Here is a 26,650-nt window from a genome sequence, read left to right as displayed (position 1 = left end):
AGGGTAAAGTTATTTTCCAAACTGATATATGGTAAACTTATATTGTACGATTAATTCACAAAGTTCTTAATCAACTTTCTCCACAGTAGGTCGTTCATGTGGCATGCTGTCACTGTCATATTGTCCTCAGTCACTAATTGACGTTCCATTTTGATCATTATCATGCAGTTTGGTCACGAAGGGGGTACAAACTTTGTGCAATTCTTTCATTTTGTCCTCATATTCTTCTTTCTCTGCCAGAGAATTATTATCCAGCCAACTTAGTGACTCTTCACAAGCCTGTTTAACACTAAATATAAAGTGTTCTAGTTGATTTCTTGCTGTGAGACGCTGCTTTTGTTTTTCAATTTCTTCTTTATATTTCTCAGCATCGGAAACCATTCGATCAATTTCCTCTTTACTTTTGTCACTTAAGATTGTAATGTTCTGTGAATTTCCAGTGCTTTTGTCTTGAGCCGAAACATTTAAAAGTCCATTTGCATTCATTTCAAATTCTACATCAATCTGAGGCACTCCGCGGAGAGCTGGAGGTATACCAGTAAGATAGAATTTTCCAAGACGAAAATTGTCTTTAGTCATTGCTCTGTTACCTTAAAAAACCTCAATACTAAATGTAGTTTGATTGTCCGAATACGTTGAAAATGTCTTTGAGACCTTTATAGGGGTGTATGTATTCCTTTCAATCACTTTGGTCATTACGCCACCTGGAGTTTTAAATCCAAGGGAGAAAGGAATTACGTCAACTAAAAATACATCTTTGATAGTGTCGCTACGATCGCCAGACAGGATAGCAGCATACACGGTAGCCCCATACGTCACAGCTTCGTCTGGGTTGACAGATTTGTTAAGTTCTTTCCCATTCATAAATTCCGAGAGTATTTTCTGTATTTTTGGTATCCTTGTTGAACCTCCAACAAGTACAACCTCATGAATACTACTTTTATTAAGTTTAGCTTCTCTTATGGCTTTTTCAACAGGTGCAAGTGTCAATCTGAACAAATCTGAGCACAGTTCTTCAAACCGAGCTCTAGTAATTTTTGTATAAAAGTCAATATTCTCAAACAAAGAATCGATTTCCACGTTTGCCTCTGAAGTACTTGATAATGTTTTCTTTGCTCTCTCACAGGCAGTTCTCAGAATTCTGATTGCTCGAGTATTGCTAGAAATATCCTTTTTATACTTTCTCTTGAATTCATTTAGAAAATGCATGACCATTCTGTTGTCAAAGTCTTCGCCTCCAAGGTGACTATTCCCTCTGGTAGAGCGGACCTAGCACAATGATCCCTCATTCATCGAAATGACTGAAACGTCGAATGCTCCTCCTCCCAAATCAAATATCAACACGTTTTTCTTGCCTGTTAAATTTTTGTCAATACCGTAAGCTAGAGCAGCAGCTCGTTTATTATATGCAGTACATTAAGTCCTGCAATGAAACCGGCATCCTTTGTGGCTAGTCTTTGAGAATGATTAAAGTATGCAGGTACTGTGATGACGGCATCTGTAACTTTCGTTTCGAGATAAGCTTCAGCGGTTTGTTTCATTTTAACTAATACCATTGCACCAATTTCCTCAGGGGTTAATATTTTTATTTCTCCTTTCTGTTCGACTTTTAGTTTCGGCTTGCCTCCACTATTGATTACTTTGAAGGGCAAATGTTTCATGTCTGACTGAACTTTCGAATCACTAAAATGTCTTCCGATCAGTCTCTTGGTATTGAATATTGTATTTTTAGCATTCAAAGCGACTGTGTTTTTAGCTGAATCACCAACAAGTGTTTCAGTATCCATGAAAGCCACATAGCTTGGAGTTGTTCTGTTTCCCTGGTCGTTGGCAATTATCTCTACTTTCCCGTGCTTGAAAACACCAACACAAGAGTAAGTTGTCCCTAGATCAATTCCAATAGCTGGACCTTTTTCTGCCATATCAAGTTATTTCACTTTTGTCTACGATAAATAATCTGGAAAGATAAATAGCAAATTTTATTGCATATCAATTACAGAAAAATGATGATGAGCACGCATCTGCTAAATATATGAATTTTAGTGCAAATTTCATGCTTGTATAAAATTTGTAAAAACTAATTGTATAATTTAATCGGGAAACGTGTACTACCTGAACTGATCAGTGAATTGTCATTTTTTTCATTATTATTATTATTATTACTATTATTATTATTATTATTATTATTATTATTATTATTCGCTATTATTTTATTAATAACAAGCGAGGTAATTGTTCTTGACTGCACGCATATCTGTCACAATCAACGGATAGCAAAAAACGCAATATAAAAATCAAACTCTTTGAGGTCATTTCAATTGTACGGACAATACTTTGACTTCATGATGTCGTTCGGGTGGATATTTGCTTTGAAGTTAAATTATCTGAAAATATTTACATGTGTCTTACAACAATTTAAAAAATCTTTCAGAAATGTATTTGTGAGTACCCGCTTTTACAAAGTCTTCCAATTTTAGGATTTTATTAGATTTAAAGACGCAAAATAAGTGATGAAAAATTATCCCTGCTCTTATCTGAAATGACACAATATTAAATAAATCAACCATGCGTATAAATTGCGACAAAAGAGATGATTTCAGCTTCCCAATTGTGAACTTTCCATTTCTATGTAGCAACATTCCAGCAGCGCCTGCATACGGAGTAATTTTATATCTCCCAATTGATACGATATTCCCGGGCTTGTGTTTCCTATCATGATTTCCTTGATAGAGGATTGCTACTCACAAGGAAGCTATTAAACCAAGAGTTCCAAATAGGGGAGTTGAAATCATCCCTTCATAAATTTTACGGACGCCATCACGAGTTGGTTGACCGTTATGGAATAACCGTTTCACAGATGATATCGGATATGTTCCTTATGTCGTAACTACACTACCCTCCCTTTTCACGAATGTGACTTACCGAAGTAGACTATTTACCGGATTTGTAATAACATAAGCAACACGACGGGTGCCACATGTGGAGCAGGATCTGCTTACCCTTCCGGAGCACCTAAGATCACTCCCAGTTTTTGGTGGGGTTCGTGTTGCTTAGTCTTTGGTTTTTCTATGATGTGTCATCTGTACTATTATTTGTCTGTTTGTCTTTTTATTTTTGGCCATGGCGTTGTCAGTTTGTTTTCGATCTATGAGTTTGGTTGTCCCTCTGGTATATTTCGTCCCTCTTCTTTGGCTTCGAGATTGTCAGTTTAATTTAAAATAATTTTAAATTTCAGACAATTACAAGAACGAAATATATAACACAAGGTGTAGGACGCACATCTTTATGTCTTCTCATCAAATCGGGTAAAGGCGTGTCCCCTTTTGAAACCTTCCCTGCCATCCTGCAAAGGGCAAAGATGTTTAACCGTTTCCCTCGTCACATAATTCTGTGAAGACAAAACACTTTCCTATTATGTTGTTGAGTTATCCTTCTTTGTTTACAACATGGTCAAATAAAAACTAATTGTATGGTTGACAAACTTTCTTATTTGGTGTGATATTATGCAAAACGTTATCAGATCATATTTAATAATTATTTTTACATGTAACCAGTTACTTACTATGAAACTTTTGAAAGGAATATCCTGAATGTAATTATGAATTAACTCGGGCCGATGTTTTCACAGCTTATTAATATTTCGAGGTCAAATCCTTCGAGTACCATTTGTTGTACCACAATCAGCACTATTTCCTGTCCTATTTACCAAACGTTATCATAAGATGTAGTTCTGACATAACAAATATAATGTCAGATTATGGTACATTCGCACATTCAAGTAGTATATGTGGATATTTATATATCATTACGTCTGTCTAGTAACAAGTTAATTATATATCCTGCAATTAAGAAAACTAATGAGATGAGTAGATCATCATTCTTGTACACTTAACAATTCTTTGTTTGTTATCATTAGTCGACCTACAAAAGGGTAACATCTCCCTAAACGAAAGCTCATTTTTATCAGCTAAAGTTAAAAAAGGGAATAATGCAGCTGTGCATTTGCCATAGAAGTGAGAAGTAAATGTACAGGTTCCAGCCCGTTGAGGATGGGATCTACTCTCACATTTTTAAGAATGTTCTCTCCTCTTGTTTTTGATTTTTTGCCAGATTTTCGGAATCCTCTGGTTTTATCCATGTTTGGCCATTAAATAATTTTGTCAACTAATCCCTACTTTTCTTTTCATAATTTTATTACATATAGTTAAAAGGCCATATTTGAAAATCTTATAAAATCCTTATTATTTTTTCATTGTTTTTGAAAGAAAAAAGGTGTCAATGTTAAATGTATGAAAAATCTAGAGAGAATCATTTCCCGCCAAATTTTCAAAGGCTTATATCTCGAAAACAAGCACACGAACCTATCATTTTTTTCTGATTTTTTAGGTCCTTTATTCATATACTATCAATTTATATCAGACTTTTAAAAAGCTTGTTATTTTGAAACAGAGTAGCGAACATCCTTAAGTTGATATTCTAGGTACACATACACACATATATATATATATATATTAAAAGAGGCCGGAGATACCAAAGGGAGAATATTAAACACAAGTCGTAGAGGATACCGATAAAATCGATAAAAAACGGAAAACTACCAAATGACAAACAACAGTATACAAAACAAAATATAAAAAAAAATCCTTTCGTATTCGTAATACTGATATTAGTGCAAACAACAATAACTCAGTTAACTTGCATTTTAATGTTCGCTCAGTCTCTATTAGCATGTCCCCACTTTTCCATGGTATTCGGATTTGAATAGCTTTCAGTGGAATAATTACGGCACAATTAAATGAATCTAATATAAAGACACCTTTGAAACATTACACGGTCATGTTGTCAAATATGTATTCTTTAAATAACATAAACATTATCAATTCTATAACAATTTTTATTTTTAAAACAAATTTTGAGATATAAACTGAACATTTAAAAATAAAAATTAACTGATAACAACAACTTGTAACTACAGTAATTATAACAACAACTTGTAACTACAGTAATTATAACAACAACTTGTAACTACAGTAATTATAACAACAAATTATAACTACCGTAATTATAACAATACATTGTAATTATAATACAAAGTAGGTAATTGTTAATTTACAAAGGGCTATGCTTTTAATCAACTTCTTCCACGGTCGGTCCATTAGAAGTGCTTTGACCGCCTGTACTATTTGATGGTCCATTTTGAGCACCTTCATGAAGTTTTGTCATAACGGGAGTACATACTTTCTGCAGTTCTTTTATTTTGTCCTCAAATTCCTCTTTCTCTGCCATAGAATTATTATCCAACCATTTAAGTGATTCTTCACATGCTTTGACTACGTCGTCTTTGTCCTGTGTCGACAACTTTTCTCCAGAATCACCGATAGCTTGTTTAATACTGAATATGTAGTTTTCTAATTGATTTCTTGAAGTGATACGCTGGGTTTGTTTTTCGTCTTCCTCTTTATATTTCTCAGCATCGGAAACCATCCGATCAATGTCCTCTTTACTGAGTCTTCCTCTATCATTTGTGATTGTAATTTTCTTTGAATTTCCAGTGCTTTTGTCTTGAGCCGAAACATTTAAAAGTCCGTTTGCATCAATATCAAATTCTACTTCAATCTTAGGCACACCGCGGGGAGCTGGAGGTATACCAGTGAGATCGAATTTTCCAAGATGATTATTGTCTTTGGTCATTGCTCTTTCACCTTCAAAAACCTGAATGCTAACTGCTGGTTGGTTGTCTGAATACGTTGTAAATATCTGTGAGGCCTTTGTAGGGATTTTTGAATTCCTGTCAATTAGTTTGGCCATTACACCACCTGCAGTTTCAATACCAAGGGACAATGGAGCTACGTCAACCAAAAGTACATCTTTGATAGTGTCGCTACGATCGCCTGACAGGATAGCTGCTTGGACGGCTGCACCGTAAGCAACAGCTTCATCTGGATTGACCGATTTATTAAGTTCTTTCCCATTCATAAATTCAGACAGCATTTTCTGTATTTTTGGTATCCTTGTTGAACCTCCGACAAGTACAATCTCTTGAATACTACTTTTATCAAGTTTAGCGTCTCTTAAAGCTTTTTCAACTGGTTCAAGTGTCGTTCTGAACAAATCTGAGCACAGTTCTTCAAATCGTGCTCTTCCTATTTTTGTGTAAAAGTCTGTTCCCTCAAACAATGAGTCGATCTCCACGTTTGCCTCTGTACTGCTTGATATTATTATTATTACATAGCTTTTATATAGCGCCTATCTAATAAACATAATACTCTAAGCGCTTAACATATAAAACTGAAGGAAAATATTATCACAATGCATACAATAATAGCAAATATATATATATATATGAACATAAGAATGAAACAGAAATTAAATAGAATAATGATGTATATATTGATAATGTTCTCTTCGCTTTCTCACAAGCAGTTCTCAATCTTCTGAGTGCACGATTGTTAACAGAAATGTCTTTACTACATTTTCTCTTGAATTCATTTACAAAATGATTGACCATTCTGTTGTCAAAGTCTTCGCCTCCAAGGTGAGTATCTCCAGCTGTTGAGCGAACTTCGAACAATGAACCCTCGTCTATCGTAAGAATTGAAACGTCGAATGTTCCTCCTCCCAAATCAAATATTAACACGTTTTTCTCTCCCGATAAATTCTTGTCAAGACCGTAAGCTAAAGCAGCGGCTGTTGGCTCGTTTATTATACGCAGCACATTAAGTCCTGCAATAAAACCAGCATCCTTTGTGGCTAGTCTTTGAGAATCATTAAAGTATGCAGGTACTGTGATGACGGCATCTGTAACTTTCTTTCCGAGATAAGCTTCAGCGGTTTCTTTCATTTTTACTAATACCATTGAACTTATTTCCTCTGGGGTAAATGTTTTTGTTTCTCCTTTGTGCTCCGCTTGTAGTTTTGGCTTTCCTCCACTATTAATGACTTTGAATGGCCAATGTTTCATGTCTGACTGAACTGTCGCATCACTAAAATTTCTGCCGATCAGTCTTTTGGCATCGAAGATTGTATTTGAAGCGTTCAGAGCGACTTGATTTTTAGCTGCATCACCAACAAGTCTTTCAGTGTCCGTGAAAGCCACATAACTTGGAGTTGTTCTGTTCCCCTGGTCGTTGGCAATGATGTCTACTTTTCCATGCTGGAAAACACCTACACATGAGTAAGTTGTTCCAAGATCAATTCCGATTGCTGGACCTTTTCCTGCCATATCAAGTTATTTCACTACGATAAATAATCTGGAAAGATAATAGTTATTTCTTTTATATTTCTGTATAACTGGTTTACTTTGAATGTGAAACTGCGAAATACTTACTTTTACAAAATAAATAGAGAGAGAGAGTTACCTCATTTGACCAGAGTATTGTGATTTATTTTTTAACATCTTCATATTAACATCATGTGTATCTTATTATTAAAAACTAGCCGCAGCCATTTCAAAAAAGGGAATACATTTCTTAAAGTCAAAACAATTCTTTAACTTGATGATCTCCTTTATTTAATCAATATTGAAACAGCAAAAATATATGAATTTTTAAAATGCGTACATTTAAGTAACTCAACTATTCATTGTAAAAATGTAAAATAAAATAGAGTACATACCAATAGATATCAATTGATGATTTTTTTCTTTCGGGATCTCCTGTTTTTAAGTCTTTGCTTTAACCCTCTGTCTCTTATTAACCGTCGTCTATTTTGTTATGATTACTCTCCTTACAGTATATCGCCTTTTATATACTCAAAACGAAAGTTCCTGATCATTCAAGAAAGTCTAAAGTTAGAAAAGTATTTGTAGTGCGACATCCTCTGTTGTTATCCTTATCGAAGTATGATGACATCCAATAATATCGAATGAACATTGGGAATGTTATTTCTATTTTTAGGATAGTAAATATAAATACAAATGTACAATACAAGATGTGTTGATCTTAGATATTCTCGAATGTTGTCGAAAGTTCAATGTTGAAGTTATTTGCACAAGATCAAGTTTTTTATGAATACTTTAAAAACATGATCTAAAAAAAGTTGAAGATGAATTTACATAAGAGGGTATGATTTTGTCAAGGATTTATATAGTAACTTTATAAATCCTTGATTTTGTCTGTTCCCGATTAATAAATTAATTTCACCTATTATTATAAGTTTATAGTACAGACAGAAACAATTAAGGTTTTAATATTAAAAATTAAGAATATATAAATATCTACTTATGATATGAATTACAAACTGACATATTAAGGGTTATGACAGAATAACATATAACATTAACGGTACCAATATTTTTCTGCACTACATGCGCATTTCGGCAATGAGCGTATCTTCACGACGGGTGCCACATGTTGTGCAGGATTTGTTTACCCTTCCGGAGCACCTGAGATCACCCCCAGTTTTAGGTGGGGTTCTGGCTGCTCAGTCTTTAGTTTTCTATGTTGCGTTTTGTGTACTATTATTTGTCTGTTGGTCTTTTTCTTTTTTAGCCCTGGCGTTGTCAATTTATTTTCGACTTATGAGTTTGAATGTCCTTCTTGTATCTTTCGCCTCTCTTTTTCATCTTTTGTTCACTTATAGTGGAAAGGACAGGAAATAACAAACATAATTGTTTCAAATTGTATGCTGCTACCGATTATATGCTTATAATACAGATAGGATAGACATTTCCATATATACACTTAGCATGCCGGTCAGTCTTTTACAGGTATCAATCCCTGGTAACATCTGCTTCTAGGATACAACATAGCTAATTTAATTTCTGCTGACATGGGAGGACTGTAAACATGCTGAACCTTTTAGGACAACTTTATATATATATCTTTTATATGACTATGTATTATTTTTTTCAACTGTTCAACAGGAGTATTATCCGTGCAGCATAAGACAATCTATTTGTGTCGGATAATACTCCTGTTGAACAGTTTTTATTATCAACTTATCGTCATCTCGATAGTTATCGATTGTTTTCGACTTCTTACAATAATGCGAACCTAGACAGTCAGTTTTACGTGAGAACGGTTTTGTCAAATGTTAAGCAAGGCACCACTGTTGACACATTTTTCAAATCGAAAATTTCGTAAACCGATGATTTCCAAGTATGGATAAGGTCAAATGTGTGTTTTTCTTGGCACGATTTCTGGTCTAGCTTCCTTGTCTTCATTAGAGTGCATCATGTTGTATATTTAAATGTTCTTATGCTGCTGTTCCAACAAAGTACCTGACCATTCAACAATGCGCTCTCTTTCAATAGGTGAGCAGGTGAAACACGTAGTCGTTTTGTCAGCTGGATGTTTATCCGTAAGAAGATAAAAACCATTGCTTTGGTCTTGTCATCTTTCTAATGGACGATAAAAAAAATATGACAGCTGCTTCCGTTTTAACTGAATGAAAACGGTATTCATGTTTACAGTTGAAATTAATAATAAAAAAAATACTATAAAAACACACACACACAGTCTGGGAAATTAAGCAAAACATTCCGAAACGATGCCAGCCTTGATGAAATAACGCGAAGATTAAAATAATAATAGTAATGATGTAACGCTAATACGCTTCCGTATGCCAAATTAAGAATAGATGATGAAGAAGAAGAGGAATATTTTATTCCAATTAAGGATACACAAGAGCATAAACATTTGATATGACAATAACATTACAATATGAGATTAAAACAAATAACATTCAATAAAACCAAGTGATATATAACTTTCTTATGTAAATATTAAACAGCTTAAGTTTTTATGATACACAATGCAAGTGTGACTGATTAAATATTGAGAAAAAAATAATACATAGTTATATAAAAGATATATATAACTTCCATATAATAACCACCCTATACCATTTTAGTTTATAAAAACTCTGTGCCATGTCCATCTTCAACAGTAGTTGTATCTATTTGTAAGGCGTCTTTGGCTCCAATGAAATGCATGTTTACAGTCCTTCCCGTGCCAGCAGCAAAGACAATAGCAGTGTGGTATCCTAGACACAGCTGACACCAGGGGATGATACCTGTTAAAGACTGACTTATATATGTGTAAATTTCTTTGTCCCGCCTGTCTCAAAAGCATAAAAGGTAGTATCATATTAGAGTGTCTGGATGGGGATCCTTCATTTCTGTATTTTTTTATTTTTTAAGTTATTTTTCTCTATTCTTTATATTGTAGCATCCCATTATTCTCTATTTTTATTTGTTTGTTCTTTATTTCTCTATTCTCTATTTTTTATTTGTTTGTTCTTTATTTCTCTATTCTCTATTTTTTATTTGTTTGTTCTTTATTTCTCTATTCTTTATATTTTTTATTTGTTTGTTCTTTATTTCTCTATTCTTCATATTTTTTGCCATTCTGCACATTTTGCCAATTATTCTCTATTCTGTAAACCCCATCCAGACCCTCAGTTTAGTATGTGTTTATTACTTCCTGTCTCTTTCACCATTATAAACAAGAGTTCCCTCAACCAACATACATAGCTAAACTCAAGACTTCTGTCATAAACTTATGATAGTTTGTAGTTACATTCGTACTATGTGGTAGATGTTTTAAAATATTTATATATTCTTATGTCTGACAACTAAAAAGTTAATTACATGTACTGGTATATCAATACTGATTACAATATGCTCATAATATTTAGTTGAATTTAATTTATAAATCGGAAACAGACAAATCAAATCCTCTTATTTATTTTTCTTTTTAACTTTAATCTATTTAAATCATGATTTCCTAAAGAACTTGGTCTTGTGTCAAAAAACTTTAATATTGAACTTTCGACAACATTCGAGAATATTTAAGATCAACGCTAGCTGAATTGTATTTATATTTATTATCCTAAAAATAGAAATAACATTCCCAATATTCTTTCGATATTATTGGGTGTCATCATTCTTCCATAGGGATAATAACAGAGGATTTCAAACTAAAAATAAATTTCTAACTTAAGATTTTCTTGAATGATCACGAACCTTCGTTTTTAGAGTATATAAAAGGCGATACTGTATTGAGAGGAATCAGTAACAAAATAGACGACAGTCAATAAGTGAGTACAGAGTGTTAAAGCACAGATATTCTGAAAGAAAAATCATCATAAGACAATTGATATTTACTGGTATGTAATTCATTTCATTTCACATTTTTACAATGAATAGTTTCTATAATTTTAGCATAATAAGAAATATTAATATATTGCTGTATAACTATTGATTAACAAAAACAGATCATCAAGACTTGAAGTTAAATTGTTGAATCGACTAAAAGTAATGTATTCCTTTTTTTGTTTTAATTTTGTTTAAAATCTCATTTGCGTTTTCTGTACTATATAGTGGCTGAGAATAACAGATCCTGTGTGAAGTCACAGAGGAACAATAAACATAGTTCATAGATAATATTTTAGTTAAATTTGCGCCTAATTTTTCATAAGATACATAAGTTCATAGATAATATTTTAGTTAAATTTGCGCCTAATTTTTCATAAGATACATAAAATATCAATGAACATTCACTGGTTAGGTCCGGTTATTCAAACTACTTTTATATCCAAGTAAGTAAATGTAAAGTTGGTTTTAACTCAGTTATACAGAAATATAACAGAAATTACTTTTATCTTTCTAGATTATTTATCGTAGACAAAAGTGAAATAACTTGATATGGCAGGAAAAGGTCCAGCAATCGGAATTGATCTTGGAACAACTTACTCATGTGTAGGTGTTTTCCAGCATGGAAAAGTAGACATCATTGCCAACGACCAGGGGAACAGAACAACTCCAAGTTATGTGGCATTCACGGATACTGAAAGACTTGTTGGTGATGCAGCAAAAAATCAAGTCGCTCTGAACGCTTCAAATACAATCTTCGATGCCAAAAGACTGATCGGCAGAAATTTTAATGATTCGACAGTTCAGTCAGACATGAAACATTGGCCATTCAAAGTCATTAATAGTGGAGGAAAGCCAAAACTACAAGCGGAACACAAAGGAGAAACAAAAATATTTACCCCAGAGGAAATAAGTTCAATGGTATTAGTTAAAATGAAAGAAACCGCTGAAGCTTATCTCGGAAAGAAAGTTACAGATGCCGTCATCACAGTACCTGCATACTTTAATGATTCTCAAAGACTAGCCACAAAGGATGCTGGTTTTATTGCAGGACTTAATGTGCTGCGTATAATAAACGAGCCAACAGCCGCTGCTTTAGCTTACGGTCTTGACAAGAATTTATCGGGAGAGAAAAACGTGTTAATATTTGATTTGGGAGGAGGAACATTCGACGTTTCAATTCTTACGATAGACGAGGGTTCATTGTTCGAAGTTCGCTCAACAGCTGGAGATACTCACCTTGGAGGCGAAGACTTTGACAACAGAATGGTCAATCATTTTGTAAAAGAGTTTAAGAGAAAATGTGGTAAAGACATTTCTGGTAACAATCGTGCACTCAGAAGATTGAGAACTGCTTGTGAGAAAGCGAAGAGAACATTATCAAGCAGTACAGGGGCAAATGTGGAGATCGACTCATTGTTTGAGGGAACAGACTTTTACACAAAAATAGGAAGAGCACGATTTGAAGAACTGTGCTCAGATTTGTTCAGAACGACACTTGAACCAGTTGAAAAAGCTTTAAGAGACGCTAAACTTGATAAAAGTAGTATTCAAGAGATTGTACTTGTCGGAGGTTCAACAAGGATACCAAAAATACAGAAAATGCTGTCAGAATTCATGAATGGGAAAGAACTGAATAAATCGGTCAATCCAGATGAAGCTGTTGCTTACGGTGCAGCCGTCCAAGCAGCTATTCTGTCAGGCGATCGTAGCGACACTATCAAAGATGTTCTTTTAGTTGACGTAGCTCCATTGTCCCTTGGTATTGAAACTGCAGGTGGTGTTATGGCCAAACTAATTGACAGGAATACAAAGATCCCTACAAAGGCCTCACAGATATTTACAACGTATTCAGACAACCAACCAGCAGTTAGCATTCAGGTTTTTGAAGGTGAAAGAGCAATGACCAAAGACAATAATCATCTTGGAAAATTTGATCTCACTGGTATACCTCCAGCTCCCCGCGGTGTGCCTAAGATTGAAGTAGAATTTGATATTGATGCGAACGGACTTTTAAATGTTTCGGCTCAAGACAAAAGCACTGGAAATTCAAAGAAAATTACAATCACAAATGATAGAGGAAGGCTCAGTAAAGAAGACATTGATAGAATGGTTTCCGATGCTGAGAAATATAAAGAAGAAGACGAAAAACAAACCCAGCGTATCACTTCAAGAAATCAATTAGAAAACTACATATTCAGTGTTAAACAAGCGATCGGTGACTCTGGAGACAAGCTGTCGACACAGGACAAAGACGATGTAGGCAAAGCTTGTGAAGAGTCACTTAAATGGTTGGATAATAATTCTCTGGCAGAGAAAGAGGAATGCGATGACAAAATGAATGAACTGCAGAAAGTATGTACCCCCGTCATGACAAAACTTCATGGTGGTTCTCAAAATGGACCATCAAATAGTACAGGAGGACAATACGACGGTCAAAGCACTTCTAATGGACCAACCGTGGAAGAAGTTGATTAAGAGCATAACCCTTTGTAAATTAACAATGTCTTACTTTGTAATATAATTACTGTATCAGTTAATATTTATTGTTAAAAGTTCTGTTGATATCTTAATATTTGTTTTGAAAAATAAAATTGTTATACAATTAATAATGTTAACGTCATTTAAGGTGGTACCCAACACCTTGACTAATATTAATTTGGCTCGTTTAATTTTCATAAAATTTTGACAAAATGTTTACTTTGACCCTTTGACAAAAATATAAAAAATTCAAAAAATTTGAACCAACCACTTTATCAGAAAAATTTCGTTGGTTATATAGCAGTTTGACAAACACTAATTTTGATCATTGAGAAGCTTAATATTTCCTTAACATTACAACGTAATTAAAACGTTTAGCTGATTTTTACAGAGTTATCTCCCTGTAGTGTTAGGTACCACCTTAAAGCATATACATTGGGCAAAATGACCGTGTAATATTGTAAAGGTGTTCTTATATAAGACGCATTTTATTGTGCTGTTATTTTTGCACTTAAAGCAAATTTCCATTCGAAGACCATGGTAAAGTGGAAACTTATTTTGAAACTGGGTGAGCTTTAAAATGGAATTTTATTGAGTTATTGTTGGTAGTGCTACTCTCAGTAGTCACGGTTGTTCAATTGGTACAACTAGGGTCGAAAAAAAATTAATATTTCGTTGAGACAAAAGTCTCATAAAAACTTAAATGTTTTTAATTTCCTGTAAGGTACTTATATATAGATAACTGATATGGATTGAAAGGAGGGTTGAGATCTCTATAAACTAGTTTAACCTTACACATGACCGTGTTGCTGTCCAAAGTCATGAACTTTGCAAGCGATTGTCTATTGTTAGATTTTGTGTTTTGTATTTGATGTTTTGTGGACTTTGTTTATCTTTTCGTCTTTTCGTTGTATTTTCTTTTTTGTCATGCTTTTGTCGGTCTTTCTTCGACTTAAGAATTTTAACCTCCCTTTGGTATCTTCCTTTAACCTCCCTTTTGTATCCCCCCTTTAACCTCCCTTTGGTATCCTTCTTTTAACCTCCCTTTTGTATCCCCCCTTTAACCTCCCTTTTGTATCCCCCCTTTAACCTCCCTTTGGTATCTTCATTTAACCTCCCTTTGGTATCCTTCCTTTAACCTCCCTTTTGTATCCCCCCTTTAACCTCCCTTTGGTATCCTTCCTTTAACCTCCCTTTTGTATCCCCCCTTTAACCTCCCTTTGGTATCCTTCCTTTAACCTCCCTTTGGTATCCTTCCTTTAACCTCCCTTTGGTACCCCCCTTTAACCTCCCTTTGGTATCCTTCCTTTAACCTCCCTTTGGTATCCTTCCTTTAACCTCCCTTTTGTATCCCCCTTTAACCTCCCTTTGGTATCTTCCTTTCACCTCCGTTTGGTATCTTCCTTTAACCTCCCTTTGGTATCCTTCCTTTAACCTCCCTTTTGTATCCCCCCTTTAACCTCCCTTTTGTATCCCCCTTTAACTCCCCTTTGGTATCCTTCCTTTAACCTCCCTTTGGTATCCTTCCTTTAACCTCCCTTTGGTATCCTTCCTTTAACCTCCCGTTTTGTATCCCCCCTTTAACCTCCCTTTGGTATCTTCCTTTAATCTCCGTTTGGTATCTTCCTTTAACTTCCGTTTGGTATCTTCCTTTAACCTCCCTTTGGTATCCTTCCTTTAACCTCCCTTTTGTATCCCCCCTTTAACCTCCCTTTTGTATCCCCCCTTTAACCTCCCTTTGGTATCCTTCCTTTAACCTCCCTTTGGTATCCTTCCTTTAACCTCCCGTTTGTATCCCCCCTTTAACTCCCTTTGATATCCTTCCTTTAACCTCCCTTTGGTATCCTTCCTTTAACCTCCGTTTGGTATCTTCCTTTAACCTCCCTTTGGTATCCTTCCTTTAACTTCCCTTTTGTATCCCCCCTTTAACCTCCCTTTTGTATCCCCCCTTTAACCTCCCTTTTGTATCCTTCCTTTAACCTCCCTTTTGTATCCCCCCTTTAACCTCTCTTTGGTATCTTCCTTTAACCTCCCTTTTGTATCCTTCCTTTAACCTCCCTTTTGTATCCCCCCTTTAACCTCCCTTTGGTATCCTTCCTTTAACCTCCCTTTGGTATCCTTCCTTTAACCTCCCTTTGGTATCTTCCTTTAACCTCCGTTTGGTATCCTTCCTTTAACCTCCCTTTGGTATCCTTCCTTTAACCGCCCTTTTGTATCCCCCCTTTAACCTCCCTTTGGTATCCTTCCTTTAACCTCCCTTTCGTATCCTTCCTTTAACCTCCCTTTGGTATCCTTCCTTTAACCTCCCTATCGTATCCTTCCTTTAACCTCCCTTTTGTATCCCCCCTTTAACCTCCCTTTGGTATCTTCCTTTAACCTCCGTTTGGTATCTTCCTTTAACCTCCCTTTGGTATCCTTCCTTTAACCTCCCTTTTGTATCTTCTTTAACCTCTCTTTGGTATCTTCTTTTAACCTCCCTTTGGTATCTTCCTTTAACCTCCCTTTGGTATGCTTCTTTTAACCTCCCTTTGGTATCCTTCCTTTAATCTCCCTGTGGTATCCTTCCTTTAACCTCCCGTTTGTATCCCCCCTTTAATTCCCTTGGGTTACCTTCCTTTAACCTCCCTTTTGTATCCCCCTTTAACCTCCCTTTTGTATCCCCCCTTTAACCTCCCTTCGGTATCCACCCTTTAACCTCCCTTTGGTATCCTTCCTTTAACCTCCCTTTGGTATCCTTCCTTTAACCTCCCTTTCGTACCCCCCCCCCCCTTTAACCTCCCTTTGGTATCCTTCCTTTAGCCTCCCTTTGGTATCCTTCCTTTAACCTCCCTTTGGTATCCTTCCTTTAACCTCACTTTTGTATCCCACTTTAACCTTCCTTTGGTATCTTCCTTTAACCTCCGTTTGGTATCTTCCTTTAACCTCCCTTTGGTATCCTTCCTTTAACCTCCCTTTTGTATCCCCCTTTAAACCTCCCTTTGGTATCCTTCCTTTAACCTCCCTTTGGTATCCTTCCTTTAACCTCCCTTTTGTATCCCCCCTTTAACCTCCCTTTGGTATCCTTCCTTTAACCTCCCTTTGGTATCCTTCCTTTAACCTCCCTTTGGTACCCCCCTTTAACCTCCCTTTGGTATCTTCCTTTAACCTCCCTTTGGTATCCTTCCTTTAACCTCCCTTTTGTGTCCCCCCTTTAACCTCCCTTTTGTATCCCCCTTTAACCTCCCTTTGGTATCCTTCCTTTAACCTCTCTTTGGTATCCTTCCTTTAACCTTTCTTTGGTATCCCCCCTTTAACCTCCCTTTGGTATCTTCCTTTAACCTCCGTTTGGTATCTTCCTTTAACCTCCCTTTGGTATCCTTCCTTTAACCTCCCTTTTGTATCTTCTTTAACCTCCCTTTGGTATCTTCCTTTAACCTCCCTTTGGTATCTTCCTTTAACCTCCCTTTGGTATCCTTCCTTTAACCTCCCTTTGGTATCCTTCCTTTAACCTCCCTTTGGTATCCTTCCTTTAACCTCCCTTTTGTATCCCCCCTTTAACCTCCCTTTGGTATCCTTCCTTTAACCTCCCTTTTGTATCCCCCCTTTAACCTCCCTTTGGTATCCTTCCTTTAACCTCCCTTTTGTATTCCCCCTTTAACATCCCTTTTGTATCTTCTTTAACCTCCCTTTGGTATCTTTCCTTTAACCTCCCTTTGGTATCCTTCCTTTAACCTCCCTTTTGTATCTTCTTTAACCTCCCTTTGGTATCTTCCTTTAACCTCCCTTTTGTATCCCCCCTTTAACCTCCCTTTGGTATCTTCCTTTAACCTCCCTTTTGTATCCCCCCTTTAACCTCCCTTTGGTATCCTTTCTTTAACCTCCCTTTGGTATCCTTCCTTTAACCTCCCTTTGGTATCCTTCCTTTAACCTCCCTTTTGTATCCCCCTTTAACCTCCCTTTGATATCCTTCTTTTAACCTCCCTTTGGTATCCTTCCTTTAACCTCCGTTTGGTATCCTTCCTTTAACCTCCCTTTTGTATCCCCCCTTTAACCTCCCTTTGGTATCCTTCCTTAAACCTCCCTTTGGTATCCTTCCTTTAACCTCCCTTTGGTATCCTTCCTTTAACCTCCCTTTTGTATCCCCCCTTTAACCTCCCTTTGGTATCCTTCCTTTAACCTCCCTTTGGTATCCTTCCTTTAACCTCCCTTTTGTATCCCCCCTTTAACCTCCCTTTTGTATCCCCCTTTAACCTCCCTTTGGTATCCTTCCTTTAACCCCCTTTGGTATCCTTCCTTTAACCTCCCTTTGGTATCCTTCCTTTAACCTCCCTTTGGTATTCTTCCTTTAACCTCCCTTTTGTATCCCCCCTTTAACCTCCCTTTTGTATCCTTCCTTTAACCTCCCTTTGGTATCCTTCCTTTAACCTCCCTTTTGAATCCTTCCTTTAACCTCCCGTTTGTATCCCCCTTAAACAACCCTTTGGTATCCTTCCTTTAACCTCCCTTTGGTATCCTTCCTTTAACCTCCCTTTTGTATCCTTCCTTTAACCTCCCTTTGGTATCCTTCCTTTAACCTCCCTTTGGTATCCTTCCTTTTACCTCCCTTTTGTATCCCCCCTTTAACCTCCCTTTTGTATCCCCCCTTGAACCTCCCTTTGGTATCCTTCCTTTAACCTCCCTTTGTTATCCTTCCTTTAACCTCCCTTTTGTATCCTTCCTTTAACCTCCCTTTTGTATCCCCCTTTTACCTCCCTTTGGTATCCTTCCCTTAACCTCCCTTTTGTATCCCCCCTTTAACCTCCCTTTGGTTTCCTTCCTTTAACCACCCTTTGGTACCTTCCTTTAACCTCCCGTTTGTATCACCCTTTAACCACCCTTTGGTATCCTTCCTTTAACCTCCCGTTTGTATCCCCCTTTAACCACCCTTTGGTATCCTTCTTTTAACCTCCCGTTTGTATCCCCCTTTAACCTCCCGTTTGTATCCCCCTTTAACCACCCTTTGGTATCCTTCCTTTAACCACCCTTTGGTAACTTCCGCCTCTTTTTGATATCTTCATGTTTTTTTTTCTTTTTATTAATTTTGTGTTTAATTGTCTCTGATGAATTTACTTTTACTTATTTTTTACATGGCGCGTTTTAAACGATGTATATAAAAGACCCCGTTTATTCTAGAGAACCATGGATGAAGTCTCAATGTCTTTCAATTTGTCTGTGTCACTGGGCTGCTGTCTCACTATCTTATTATCCACATTTCCATTCATTTATAGGACATAGACAAACTATCAAGTGAGCGTTTGCTGTTATACATTATGACATAGCATTGTCAAAGGACTGGTGATTTCTTACAAACTTTATCATTCGTTGAGTGAAAAGGAATCTGTCCATCAAAATATCGTGCAATCACAACATTTTAGAAAAACGACATGACTGACTGCGAGGACAACTAAGAATGAGATTGGCAATAAAAAGGTATTGACTTTACTTAAAATAAAATAAGTCACAACCATACTCTTAGTTAATTGGAGATATGATGAATTGACAAAATGATGATATAATATTATGTCATAAAGAAAAAAAATCATATAACAGAAAAGGGAGCATATATATCACAAACACGTCGATATTACTGCAACCATACAGCAACAAGCATATACGACAAACTCCAAGATGGGGATACGTGTTTTCCGTCAAACGCTGATGTAACATACAACAGACTTTAATTTAAGTACTGTTCCCACAATGTCCGCCTCATAGTCTGATGGACTGTATTCAGTAAGTTCGACTATTATAATCATCGGAGGATTATTTTTCACTCATTGACTTTGTTAATTATTGTGGAATCTGGTGTGTGTTTTGGTGGAGATTTTTTTGTTTAGATAGGGGAGTGTGCCATTGTGACCCTTTTGAAACCGTGCCTGCAGCCGAAATATAGTAAACCGGTTCTGGCTCCTCATGATTATCCTACATGATTTTAGCCATGTTCACTATATTGTTTTTGAGTTATCCTTCGTTATTCACAACACTGAAAGGTAAATCGTGGTTAAATAAGATGAGGTATGATTGCCGATGAGACAACTACTAGTATCCACCAAAGTTCAAATAAAGTGGATGTAAGTTTGAATACATTTTTTATAATCGGGCATGATATTTAAATCCGCCCCTTTTTGACAATATTATTTTCACATGTAACTTCTGAGGAATTTTCAACATTATGGGCATTGTTTCAACAGGTAGTAATTGTGCGGCCAAATCCTTCATTTACGGCAAATGCGAAATTTTGTTGTCTTACTGAGAAAGGTTTTCACTTAGTGACTTTTCGATAATTCAGCAAGTCAACTATAGATTTCTGAAATGATATTTTTCAGAATACGACATTTGCATGCAAGATCCCAACGTTTCGGTGAAGTTGCAAAACTTGAACATTTTTTTTTACAAAATGAACCCTATGTGCAAGTATTATTTTTTCAAGTAATTGTGTTGAACAGCGGCCCCTTTTAAATGTAACTATTTTATTGACAGGCTGTTTTAATTATTTTGGTTTCTTTTGTTTGTTTGTTCTATACATGCATGCCGAAAGGTAGAGACCATTTCGCCTTTCAGTTTTGTCATTGTACACGACCACTAAAAATGCATGAGACCTTTCTCACTTCGGATATAGCTGTAAAAACATTGCAGGATACATATAAGCCGGAATGAATTAAATTAAATTGGGACACCAGCATTTCGTTCAATAAAAAAGTGAAAGTGGAGTGAAAAAACGTAATTACTGACTTTAGATTTATCACGATAGTGACAGAGAAGCAAACAAAAAATCGACGAACAAAAAGGCACCAGAGAAAGGCTATCTTAGAATAGGTTATACGTTTTAGACGGAAGCTGGACAGAATATATCATAAATCTTTTTTCATGAGATGGCTTGTCGTGCCTTTCGTCGATCCAGAACAAATAACCAAGGAATTGTATATTTAAAAACATCATAGAAAATTCATTTTTATTACCATTTTCATCAAACCAAGACGATGTTGTAGACCAAAGGTTAAGCTTTTGAAGTGTTATTTCATTTACATGTCTAGTTCAAGTTGTTAGTTAACCTCTACCAGAATATAGCGTGTGGGTGTATTTTTGTATGCACTCCTTAAAATTTTCAACATATTTCGAAAGAAAAATCATTTACAATATACCAATAACAATTTAAATTCGTAATTAACACCAAATTGTAGATAAATATTCCTTCTTTAAAATGATATCTCATTCTAACACTTTGTTCTTTTCTACTTTTCAACATTTTGAAATTTGTACTACACTGCCAGCTTGAAATACACGTTTTGACAGAATAATGAAATGCCAAACTGAAATTTTGGAAAATCGTAGAAAATTCAGAAATTATACCAGAAACATAAAACAGAGTCTAAGTTCTAGATTAAGGTTTCAGCTTCATAATGATATCAACTGTTTTTTTTTTTGCCTTTCATGGTTGTCGAGCCTTTAGAAAAAAATCAAAACATGGTATTTTTTCATTTTGTAATCCGCGGATGAAACTCTCGCAAATTTGACATACGAGGTCTATTTTGATATGACTTTTTATTAAAAGTTTATTGCAAACATAGGTCGAAAAGGCATTAAAATGATGCCCAAGGTAGTCCCTTTTACACGGAAGAGTTGTTTCTACTTGTCTTGTTTTTCATCCCCCTGTATATCTTCTCAAGGAAGCGCGATGACCCTTTGAATTTAGATGACCGATAAATATAACAGGAAATGGACCTCCTTTATGATTCTTTATATTATTTATAATACTTCCGACCGAAACGCTCCGCGGGAGTCCCGATTGATCTCGAGCCGCGTTTCCATTCCTTTTAAATATACAATTCGTCGTTATAACCAACAACACAAACAACTTCCGATACAAACTATAAAATTAAGTTAAAAAAATTTGTCGGAAAATTCAAATGAAAAATATAACAAAACAAATATTAGTTACTGTACATATATTATTGTTTTCAAGGATTTACAAATCAGTGACGATTTTTCGTAAACTGTTGAAGTTTTCACTGGAAACCGATGTCAAATTGATCGACAATTCGATTTAATTTGTTCCTGTAAATAATTATATAACAAATTTGATTTGATGCTATTACACAATAATTAAATTACATGTATGTATTACTGAAAAATCATTAAACCAGGGTTTTCGATATCACAAACTTGTCAAAACATTTACTAGATTTTATCATCGGTACAAGGACATCATTCATAAATATAAATCCAACATTTTTATGGTAATATTCTATACAAAGCACAAAAATGTCGTCATTCACCTCAAAAGCTAACCAAGACTTATTCAGAAGGGGTATAGTTACGATACTGTCAGGTCATTAAAGATGGCATTTTTTAAAATTAATATTGATTCACTCATAGGGTCTTTGCATCGGAAATAAACACATGTATTCTAAAACCATTTGTTGGCATGGTACGGGTTATATTCTTCTCATATATTTTATGATGGTATGGTACTAAACCCCTAACGGGAGGGATTGTGCTTGATTTTCATATGATGAAGACATAATCTTTCAATCAGTTTAATTGAGGTCTGGAGCTGGCATGTCAGTAACTGCTGTAGTCCTTTGTTAATTTATGTATCCAATGCTTGTCATTTTGCTTAGTTTCTTCTGTTGCCTATTCTATAGCTAACATCGGACTCGGACTTCTTTTAAACTGAGTTTTTCTGTGCGTATTGCTGTGTATTTGTTATTCTACATTGTCTAGATGTATGGAGGAGGGTTGAGATCTTACAAAACATGCTTTACTCCGCCGCAGTTTTGCCGTGACCTATCTCAAGTCAGGAGCCTCTGGCCTTTGTAAGTCTTGTATGTTTTTTTTATGCCCCCGCAACTAAAAGTTGGGAGTCATATTGTTTTACCCCTGTCCGTCCGTCTTTCCGTCCATCCCATTATGGGTATATAGTTATTCCACACAACTCCTCCTACAGTTTGAATGCTAGGAAGTTTTCACTTTGCTAGCTGTTTGTTCATATATTGAATATGTGCATGTGGTCAGGGTTTTGATTTTTATTAATATTTGCTTTTTTTTGGGAGATAGTTGAAGTTTGTCATTTTTTTTTGGTATTTTAAAATAACACTTTGCATCTCCCAGACACAATAATATCTCAAAGAAAGTCCTACATTGACTTTGTTATTAAATAGTTACTTCAGAGTGGAGTGCGGGGGCATCACTTAGTCTAGTTTAATTTTGATTCATTTATATGTTTCGGAGTTTAGTGTGACGTCCATTTTCGCTGAACTAGTACACATTTTTGTTTAGGGGCCAGCTAAAGCCCGCCTCCAGGTGCGGAATTTTCTCGCTGTGTTAAAGACCCGTTGGTGGCATTCGCTTGTTTTCTGCTCTTTGGTCGGGTTGTTTTCTCTTTGACACCTTCCCCGTTTCCATTGTCAATTTTATGGTTCATAAGAATCCGTACTTTTGATTGGCTAAAAGCAATCGCGAGGCATTCAAATATCAAATTGTAACGATTTCTCACTAAAAAAAAATCAACATTCATGACAACACGTGCTTCTCATGACAACGTCACGATATGGGAAAACAAACGAAAAATTAGCTACATAAATAATTTCATTAGTGTAGCATAAAAAATGTGAACATATGAATTGAATGCTTCTTTTGTAATTTGCTGGGTTATAGCTTATATAGCGTTAATCGTGCTCACATATATATATAGTGTGACTGATCGAGCGCTTTCGCGCTTCATACAAAGTGCGCTTCGGTCAACTCTTTTGCACCCAATAAAATAACAAAAAAAATTCCGTTTATGTTTAGTCTAAAGAATTGATGTCGGTTTTAAAATTCCTTTTTACTGTTACATCTTTTTTATTTGTGTTTAATAACGTATAAACATCTATCGTTTTCAATGTAACTACTTAAAAACATTAAAACATTAAACTTTCAACATATTTCCAATTACGAGTCCTTGTGAGGCATACATATATACATAATTACTCTAAATATCAGCACAACAAATTGTTTGTTCTTCCCTCGCCGGGATTCGAACTCGTGCTATTGGGATATCGAGACAACACCGCCTGCACTGTGTCCATCGCTCTAGACCAGTCGGCCACCTAGACTGAACTTATGATAAGTACGTCTAAACAAGTGACATCGTTATCTATTGGACACTAGTGAAGGTGATACACAGGTATACAGGCTGAAAACACATATTATATTCATAATTACTCTAAATATCAGCACAATAATGTTATTTCTGAAAATTTGCGGTTTTTGTTCTTCCCTCGCCGGGATTCGAACTTTTGCTATTGGGATATCGAGACAACACCGCCTGCACTGTGTCCATCGCTCTAGATCACTCAGCCATCTAGACTGAACTAGTACTTCAGCTTTCGGTGGTCTAGTGTTACCTTTCCTCGTCAGTATAATCTAGAGACTGAGTTGTAACAATACATGATATTAGGCATGAAGATGGAATTGATTGCAGATTAGCAAAATATCTATCGTAAAGGATCGTAAAATACAGTCACAGAAATAATTATTTTGATAAGTACGTCTAAACAAGTGACAACTCTACGACAGATCCATCCACGATCATCCATTGGATCACCAGTATAATGAAGGTGATACACGGCTGATAACACATATTATATTCTTAATTACTCTCAATATCACTCAGCACAACAATGTTAAATCTGCAAATTTGCGGAAGCAAATTGTTGTTCTTCCCCACGCCGGGATTCGAACTCGTGGTATTGGGATATCGAGACAAAACCGCATATATATATATGTCATAAGAATACTAACACTGTTTGCGGATCCAGGGGGGGGGGGGGGGGGGGGGTCCGGGGGTTGCCGTGAACCCCCCCCCCCTTTTTTTTGACGATCAATTCTTTCAAGTTTTGAAATGGCTGGATCCGCCCCCTGACTTCACAGGCACTTGTCTCAGAAAAAAAAATTCCTATATACCTTAATATAACATTAAGGTATATATAGGTTTCTGAGACAAGTGCCTGTGCCTGACTTATACGCATATGTAATGTTTCTAGCAGAGTCATTATAATATGTCTCTGTTTCTAGTAATTCATTAATTCTATTTTTAAACTGAACAAAAATTTCCATTATTGAATTTCACTTTTATGAAATAATATTTGTTCAGTAGTAGCTAGCAGCACCTTGGCGGGAAATTACCTCATGTTATCTCGACCTTACCTGTAGATAATTTATTATGATTAGCCAATCAAATCAGCTGGAGAAAGGGAAAATCCAAAAGTGTATTTATTTAGCCAATTTTGCAATCAACAAAAGCAAGGAACGTGTATCAAATTAGTAAGTATGTTTTCATAACATGCATTACAAATTAAGGGAATAGCTTATTATAATATTGTATCTACGGCAACAGCTATATTATATAGCGGCTTTTTAGGTTGGCTGTCAGAGATAGAATATGATTTGTTTGGGTAACTGATTAAAAAAATTACAAAATTGGTAGAAAGGACAATAAGTTTATTAGATAATATTTTTAACGATCATCATAATGAACCGAAACCCCACCAAACCAAGAATAGTTTTTTTTTATTGAATTGTGTAAGAGGATTAGGGGCGTTGTCTAATTTTGCGCCTTTATTTTTGTTTTGACTGTCACGCTCACGTGATCTGGAACCACATGTTTGACATATTTTGAATTTTTGACCTAGTTGTTCGCCCAGAAGCCTGCGTAGGATTAACACGGGAATGACATACAAACATTAATACGTTATGTCACAGGAATAACACTTGCATATATACTGATTTTTTGCTCTGCTGAAAAAAGGATTGAAAAACACAGACACTGCATGCTTTTGTTCAGACTTCAGTTGTTGACCTCTATCCCTTTAGTGTCTAATAGTGATTAGACTAAAGAAAATGTTCAGTGTTTTGAATACAAACATATACAATATCATTCAGTGCCATTCTTACTAAGCAGAAACTGCTTTTCTTGAATTCCAGACTAGGTATATACTGCTTTTCTTGAATGCTATACTAAGCATATACTGCTTTTCTTGAATACCAGACTTGATAGCCCTTATACTTTTCTTGAATACTAGAATAAGTATATACTGCTTTTCTTGAATACTAAACTAAGCATAAACTGCTTTTCTTGAATACCAGACTAAACATCCACTACTTTTCTTGAATACTAGACTAAAAATAAACTGCTTTTCTTGAATACCAGACTTAATATCCACTACTTTTCTTGAATACTAGACTAAGCACTCACTGCCTTTCCTTAATACCAGACTTAAGCATCACTTTTCTTGAATACTAGACTAAACATAAACTGCTTTTTTTGAATACCAGACTAGGCATACACTGCATGCTTTTCATAAATACTAAACTAAGCATACACTGCTTTTCTTGAATACTAAACTAAGCATAAACTGCTTTTCTTGAATACCAGACTAAACATCCACTACTTTTCTTGAATACTAGACTAAAAATAAACTGCTTTTCTTGAATACCAGACTAAACATCCACTACTTTTCTTGAATACTAGACTAAGCACTCACTGCCTTTCCTTAATACCAGACTTAAGCATCACTTTTCTTGAATACTAGACTAAACATAAACTGCTTTTTTTGAATACCAGACTAGGCATACACTGCTTTTCATAAATACTCAACTAAGCATACACTGCTTTTCTTGAATATTAGATATGCATACAATGCTTTTTCTTGAATATCCGACTAACAATACACTGTTTTTCTTGAATATCAGACTAACAATACACTGTTGTTCTTGAACATCAGATTAACAATACACTGTTTTTCTTGAATATCAGACTAACAATACACTGTTGTTCTTGAATATCCGACTAACAATACACTGATTTTCTTGAATTATCAGATTAACAATACACTGTATTTCTTGAATATCAGATTAACAATACACTGTTTTTCCTGAATATCAGACTAACAATACACTGTTGTTCTTGAATATCAAGCTAATCATACATTGTTTTCCTTGAATATGATATTAAATTAAGCATACACTGCACTCCTCCAAATTCCTAAACCACACAGAAGGATACAACTTTTT

At 35.5% G+C, this 26,650-nt stretch overlaps 5 protein-coding genes and 1 long non-coding RNA gene across 48 annotated transcripts in view; 2 read left to right on the top strand and 4 right to left on the bottom strand.

Annotated features, from left to right (window-relative positions):
* Nucleotides 1-126: 126 nt before the first annotated feature.
* On the bottom strand, nt 127-579 carry LOC127715876 (heat shock 70 kDa protein-like). Its single transcript, XM_052221998.1, has one exon. It carries the CDS (start codon nt 577-579, stop codon nt 127-129), a length of 453 nt encoding a protein of 150 aa, XP_052077958.1.
* A 709-nt stretch (nt 580-1,288) lies between these two features.
* On the bottom strand, nt 1,289-10,398 carry LOC127715342 (heat shock-related 70 kDa protein 2-like). The gene is made up of 2 exons (XM_052221381.1): nt 7,615-10,398; nt 1,289-1,957 (listed from the first exon to the last, which is right to left on the bottom strand). Exon 2 carries the CDS (start codon nt 1,920-1,922, stop codon nt 1,383-1,385), a length of 540 nt encoding a protein of 179 aa, XP_052077341.1. The 5' UTR covers nt 1,923-1,957; nt 7,615-10,398; the 3' UTR covers nt 1,289-1,382.
* On the bottom strand, nt 4,881-7,243 carry LOC127715343 (heat shock protein 70 B2-like). Its single transcript, XM_052221382.1, has 2 exons — nt 6,397-7,243; nt 4,881-6,215 (listed from the first exon to the last, which is right to left on the bottom strand). Exons 1-2 carry the CDS (start codon nt 7,220-7,222, stop codon nt 5,128-5,130), a joined length of 1,914 nt encoding a protein of 637 aa, XP_052077342.1. The 5' UTR covers nt 7,223-7,243; the 3' UTR covers nt 4,881-5,127.
* Nucleotides 10,399-10,925: 527 nt separating the features above from the next.
* Nucleotides 10,926-13,707, top strand: LOC127715339 (heat shock protein 70 B2-like). 2 transcript variants are annotated; one of them, XM_052221372.1, is made up of 2 exons: nt 10,926-11,040; nt 11,613-13,707. In XM_052221372.1, the coding sequence occupies exon 2, from the start codon at nt 11,648-11,650 to the stop codon at nt 13,571-13,573; it is 1,926 nt and encodes a 641-aa protein (XP_052077332.1). In that variant the 5' UTR covers nt 10,926-11,040; nt 11,613-11,647; the 3' UTR covers nt 13,574-13,707. The 2 variants fall into 2 exon arrangements, with proteins under 2 accessions (XP_052077332.1, XP_052077331.1); XM_052221371.1 differs by having other exon boundaries at nt 10,985-11,109.
* Nucleotides 13,645-18,415, bottom strand: LOC127715345 (uncharacterized). 42 transcript variants are annotated; one of them, XR_007988329.1, is made up of 10 exons: nt 18,329-18,415; nt 18,255-18,279; nt 17,311-17,383; nt 16,967-17,164; nt 16,772-16,795; nt 16,698-16,721; nt 16,524-16,623; nt 15,905-15,953; nt 15,532-15,729; nt 13,645-14,566 (listed from the first exon to the last, which is right to left on the bottom strand). It is a non-coding gene; the product is annotated as an uncharacterized LOC127715345 (long non-coding RNA). The 42 variants fall into 42 exon arrangements; XR_007988339.1 differs by lacking the exon at nt 18,255-18,279 and adding an exon at nt 18,080-18,104; XR_007988340.1 differs by lacking the exon at nt 18,255-18,279 and adding an exon at nt 17,931-17,955.
* Nucleotides 18,416-24,884: 6,469 nt separating this feature from the next.
* LOC127715340 (ETS-related transcription factor Elf-2-like) overlaps nt 24,885-26,650 on the top strand; it is a 98,682-nt gene continuing 96,916 nt past the window's right edge. The window contains exon 1 of the mRNA XM_052221378.1: nt 24,885-24,901. The gene's annotated coding sequence lies outside the window, so the exon portion shown is untranslated. The remainder of the gene's footprint in view (nt 24,902-26,650) is intronic.

This window comes from Mytilus californianus, unplaced genomic scaffold, assembly GCF_021869535.1.
Source record: "Mytilus californianus isolate M0D057914Y unplaced genomic scaffold, xbMytCali1.0.p SCAF_9, whole genome shotgun sequence".
NCBI classification, from domain to species: Eukaryota; Metazoa; Mollusca; class Bivalvia; order Mytilida; family Mytilidae; genus Mytilus; species Mytilus californianus.
The sequence above is the reverse complement of the archived record's forward strand: the minus strand, read 5'-3'. Positions and strand labels throughout refer to the sequence as shown.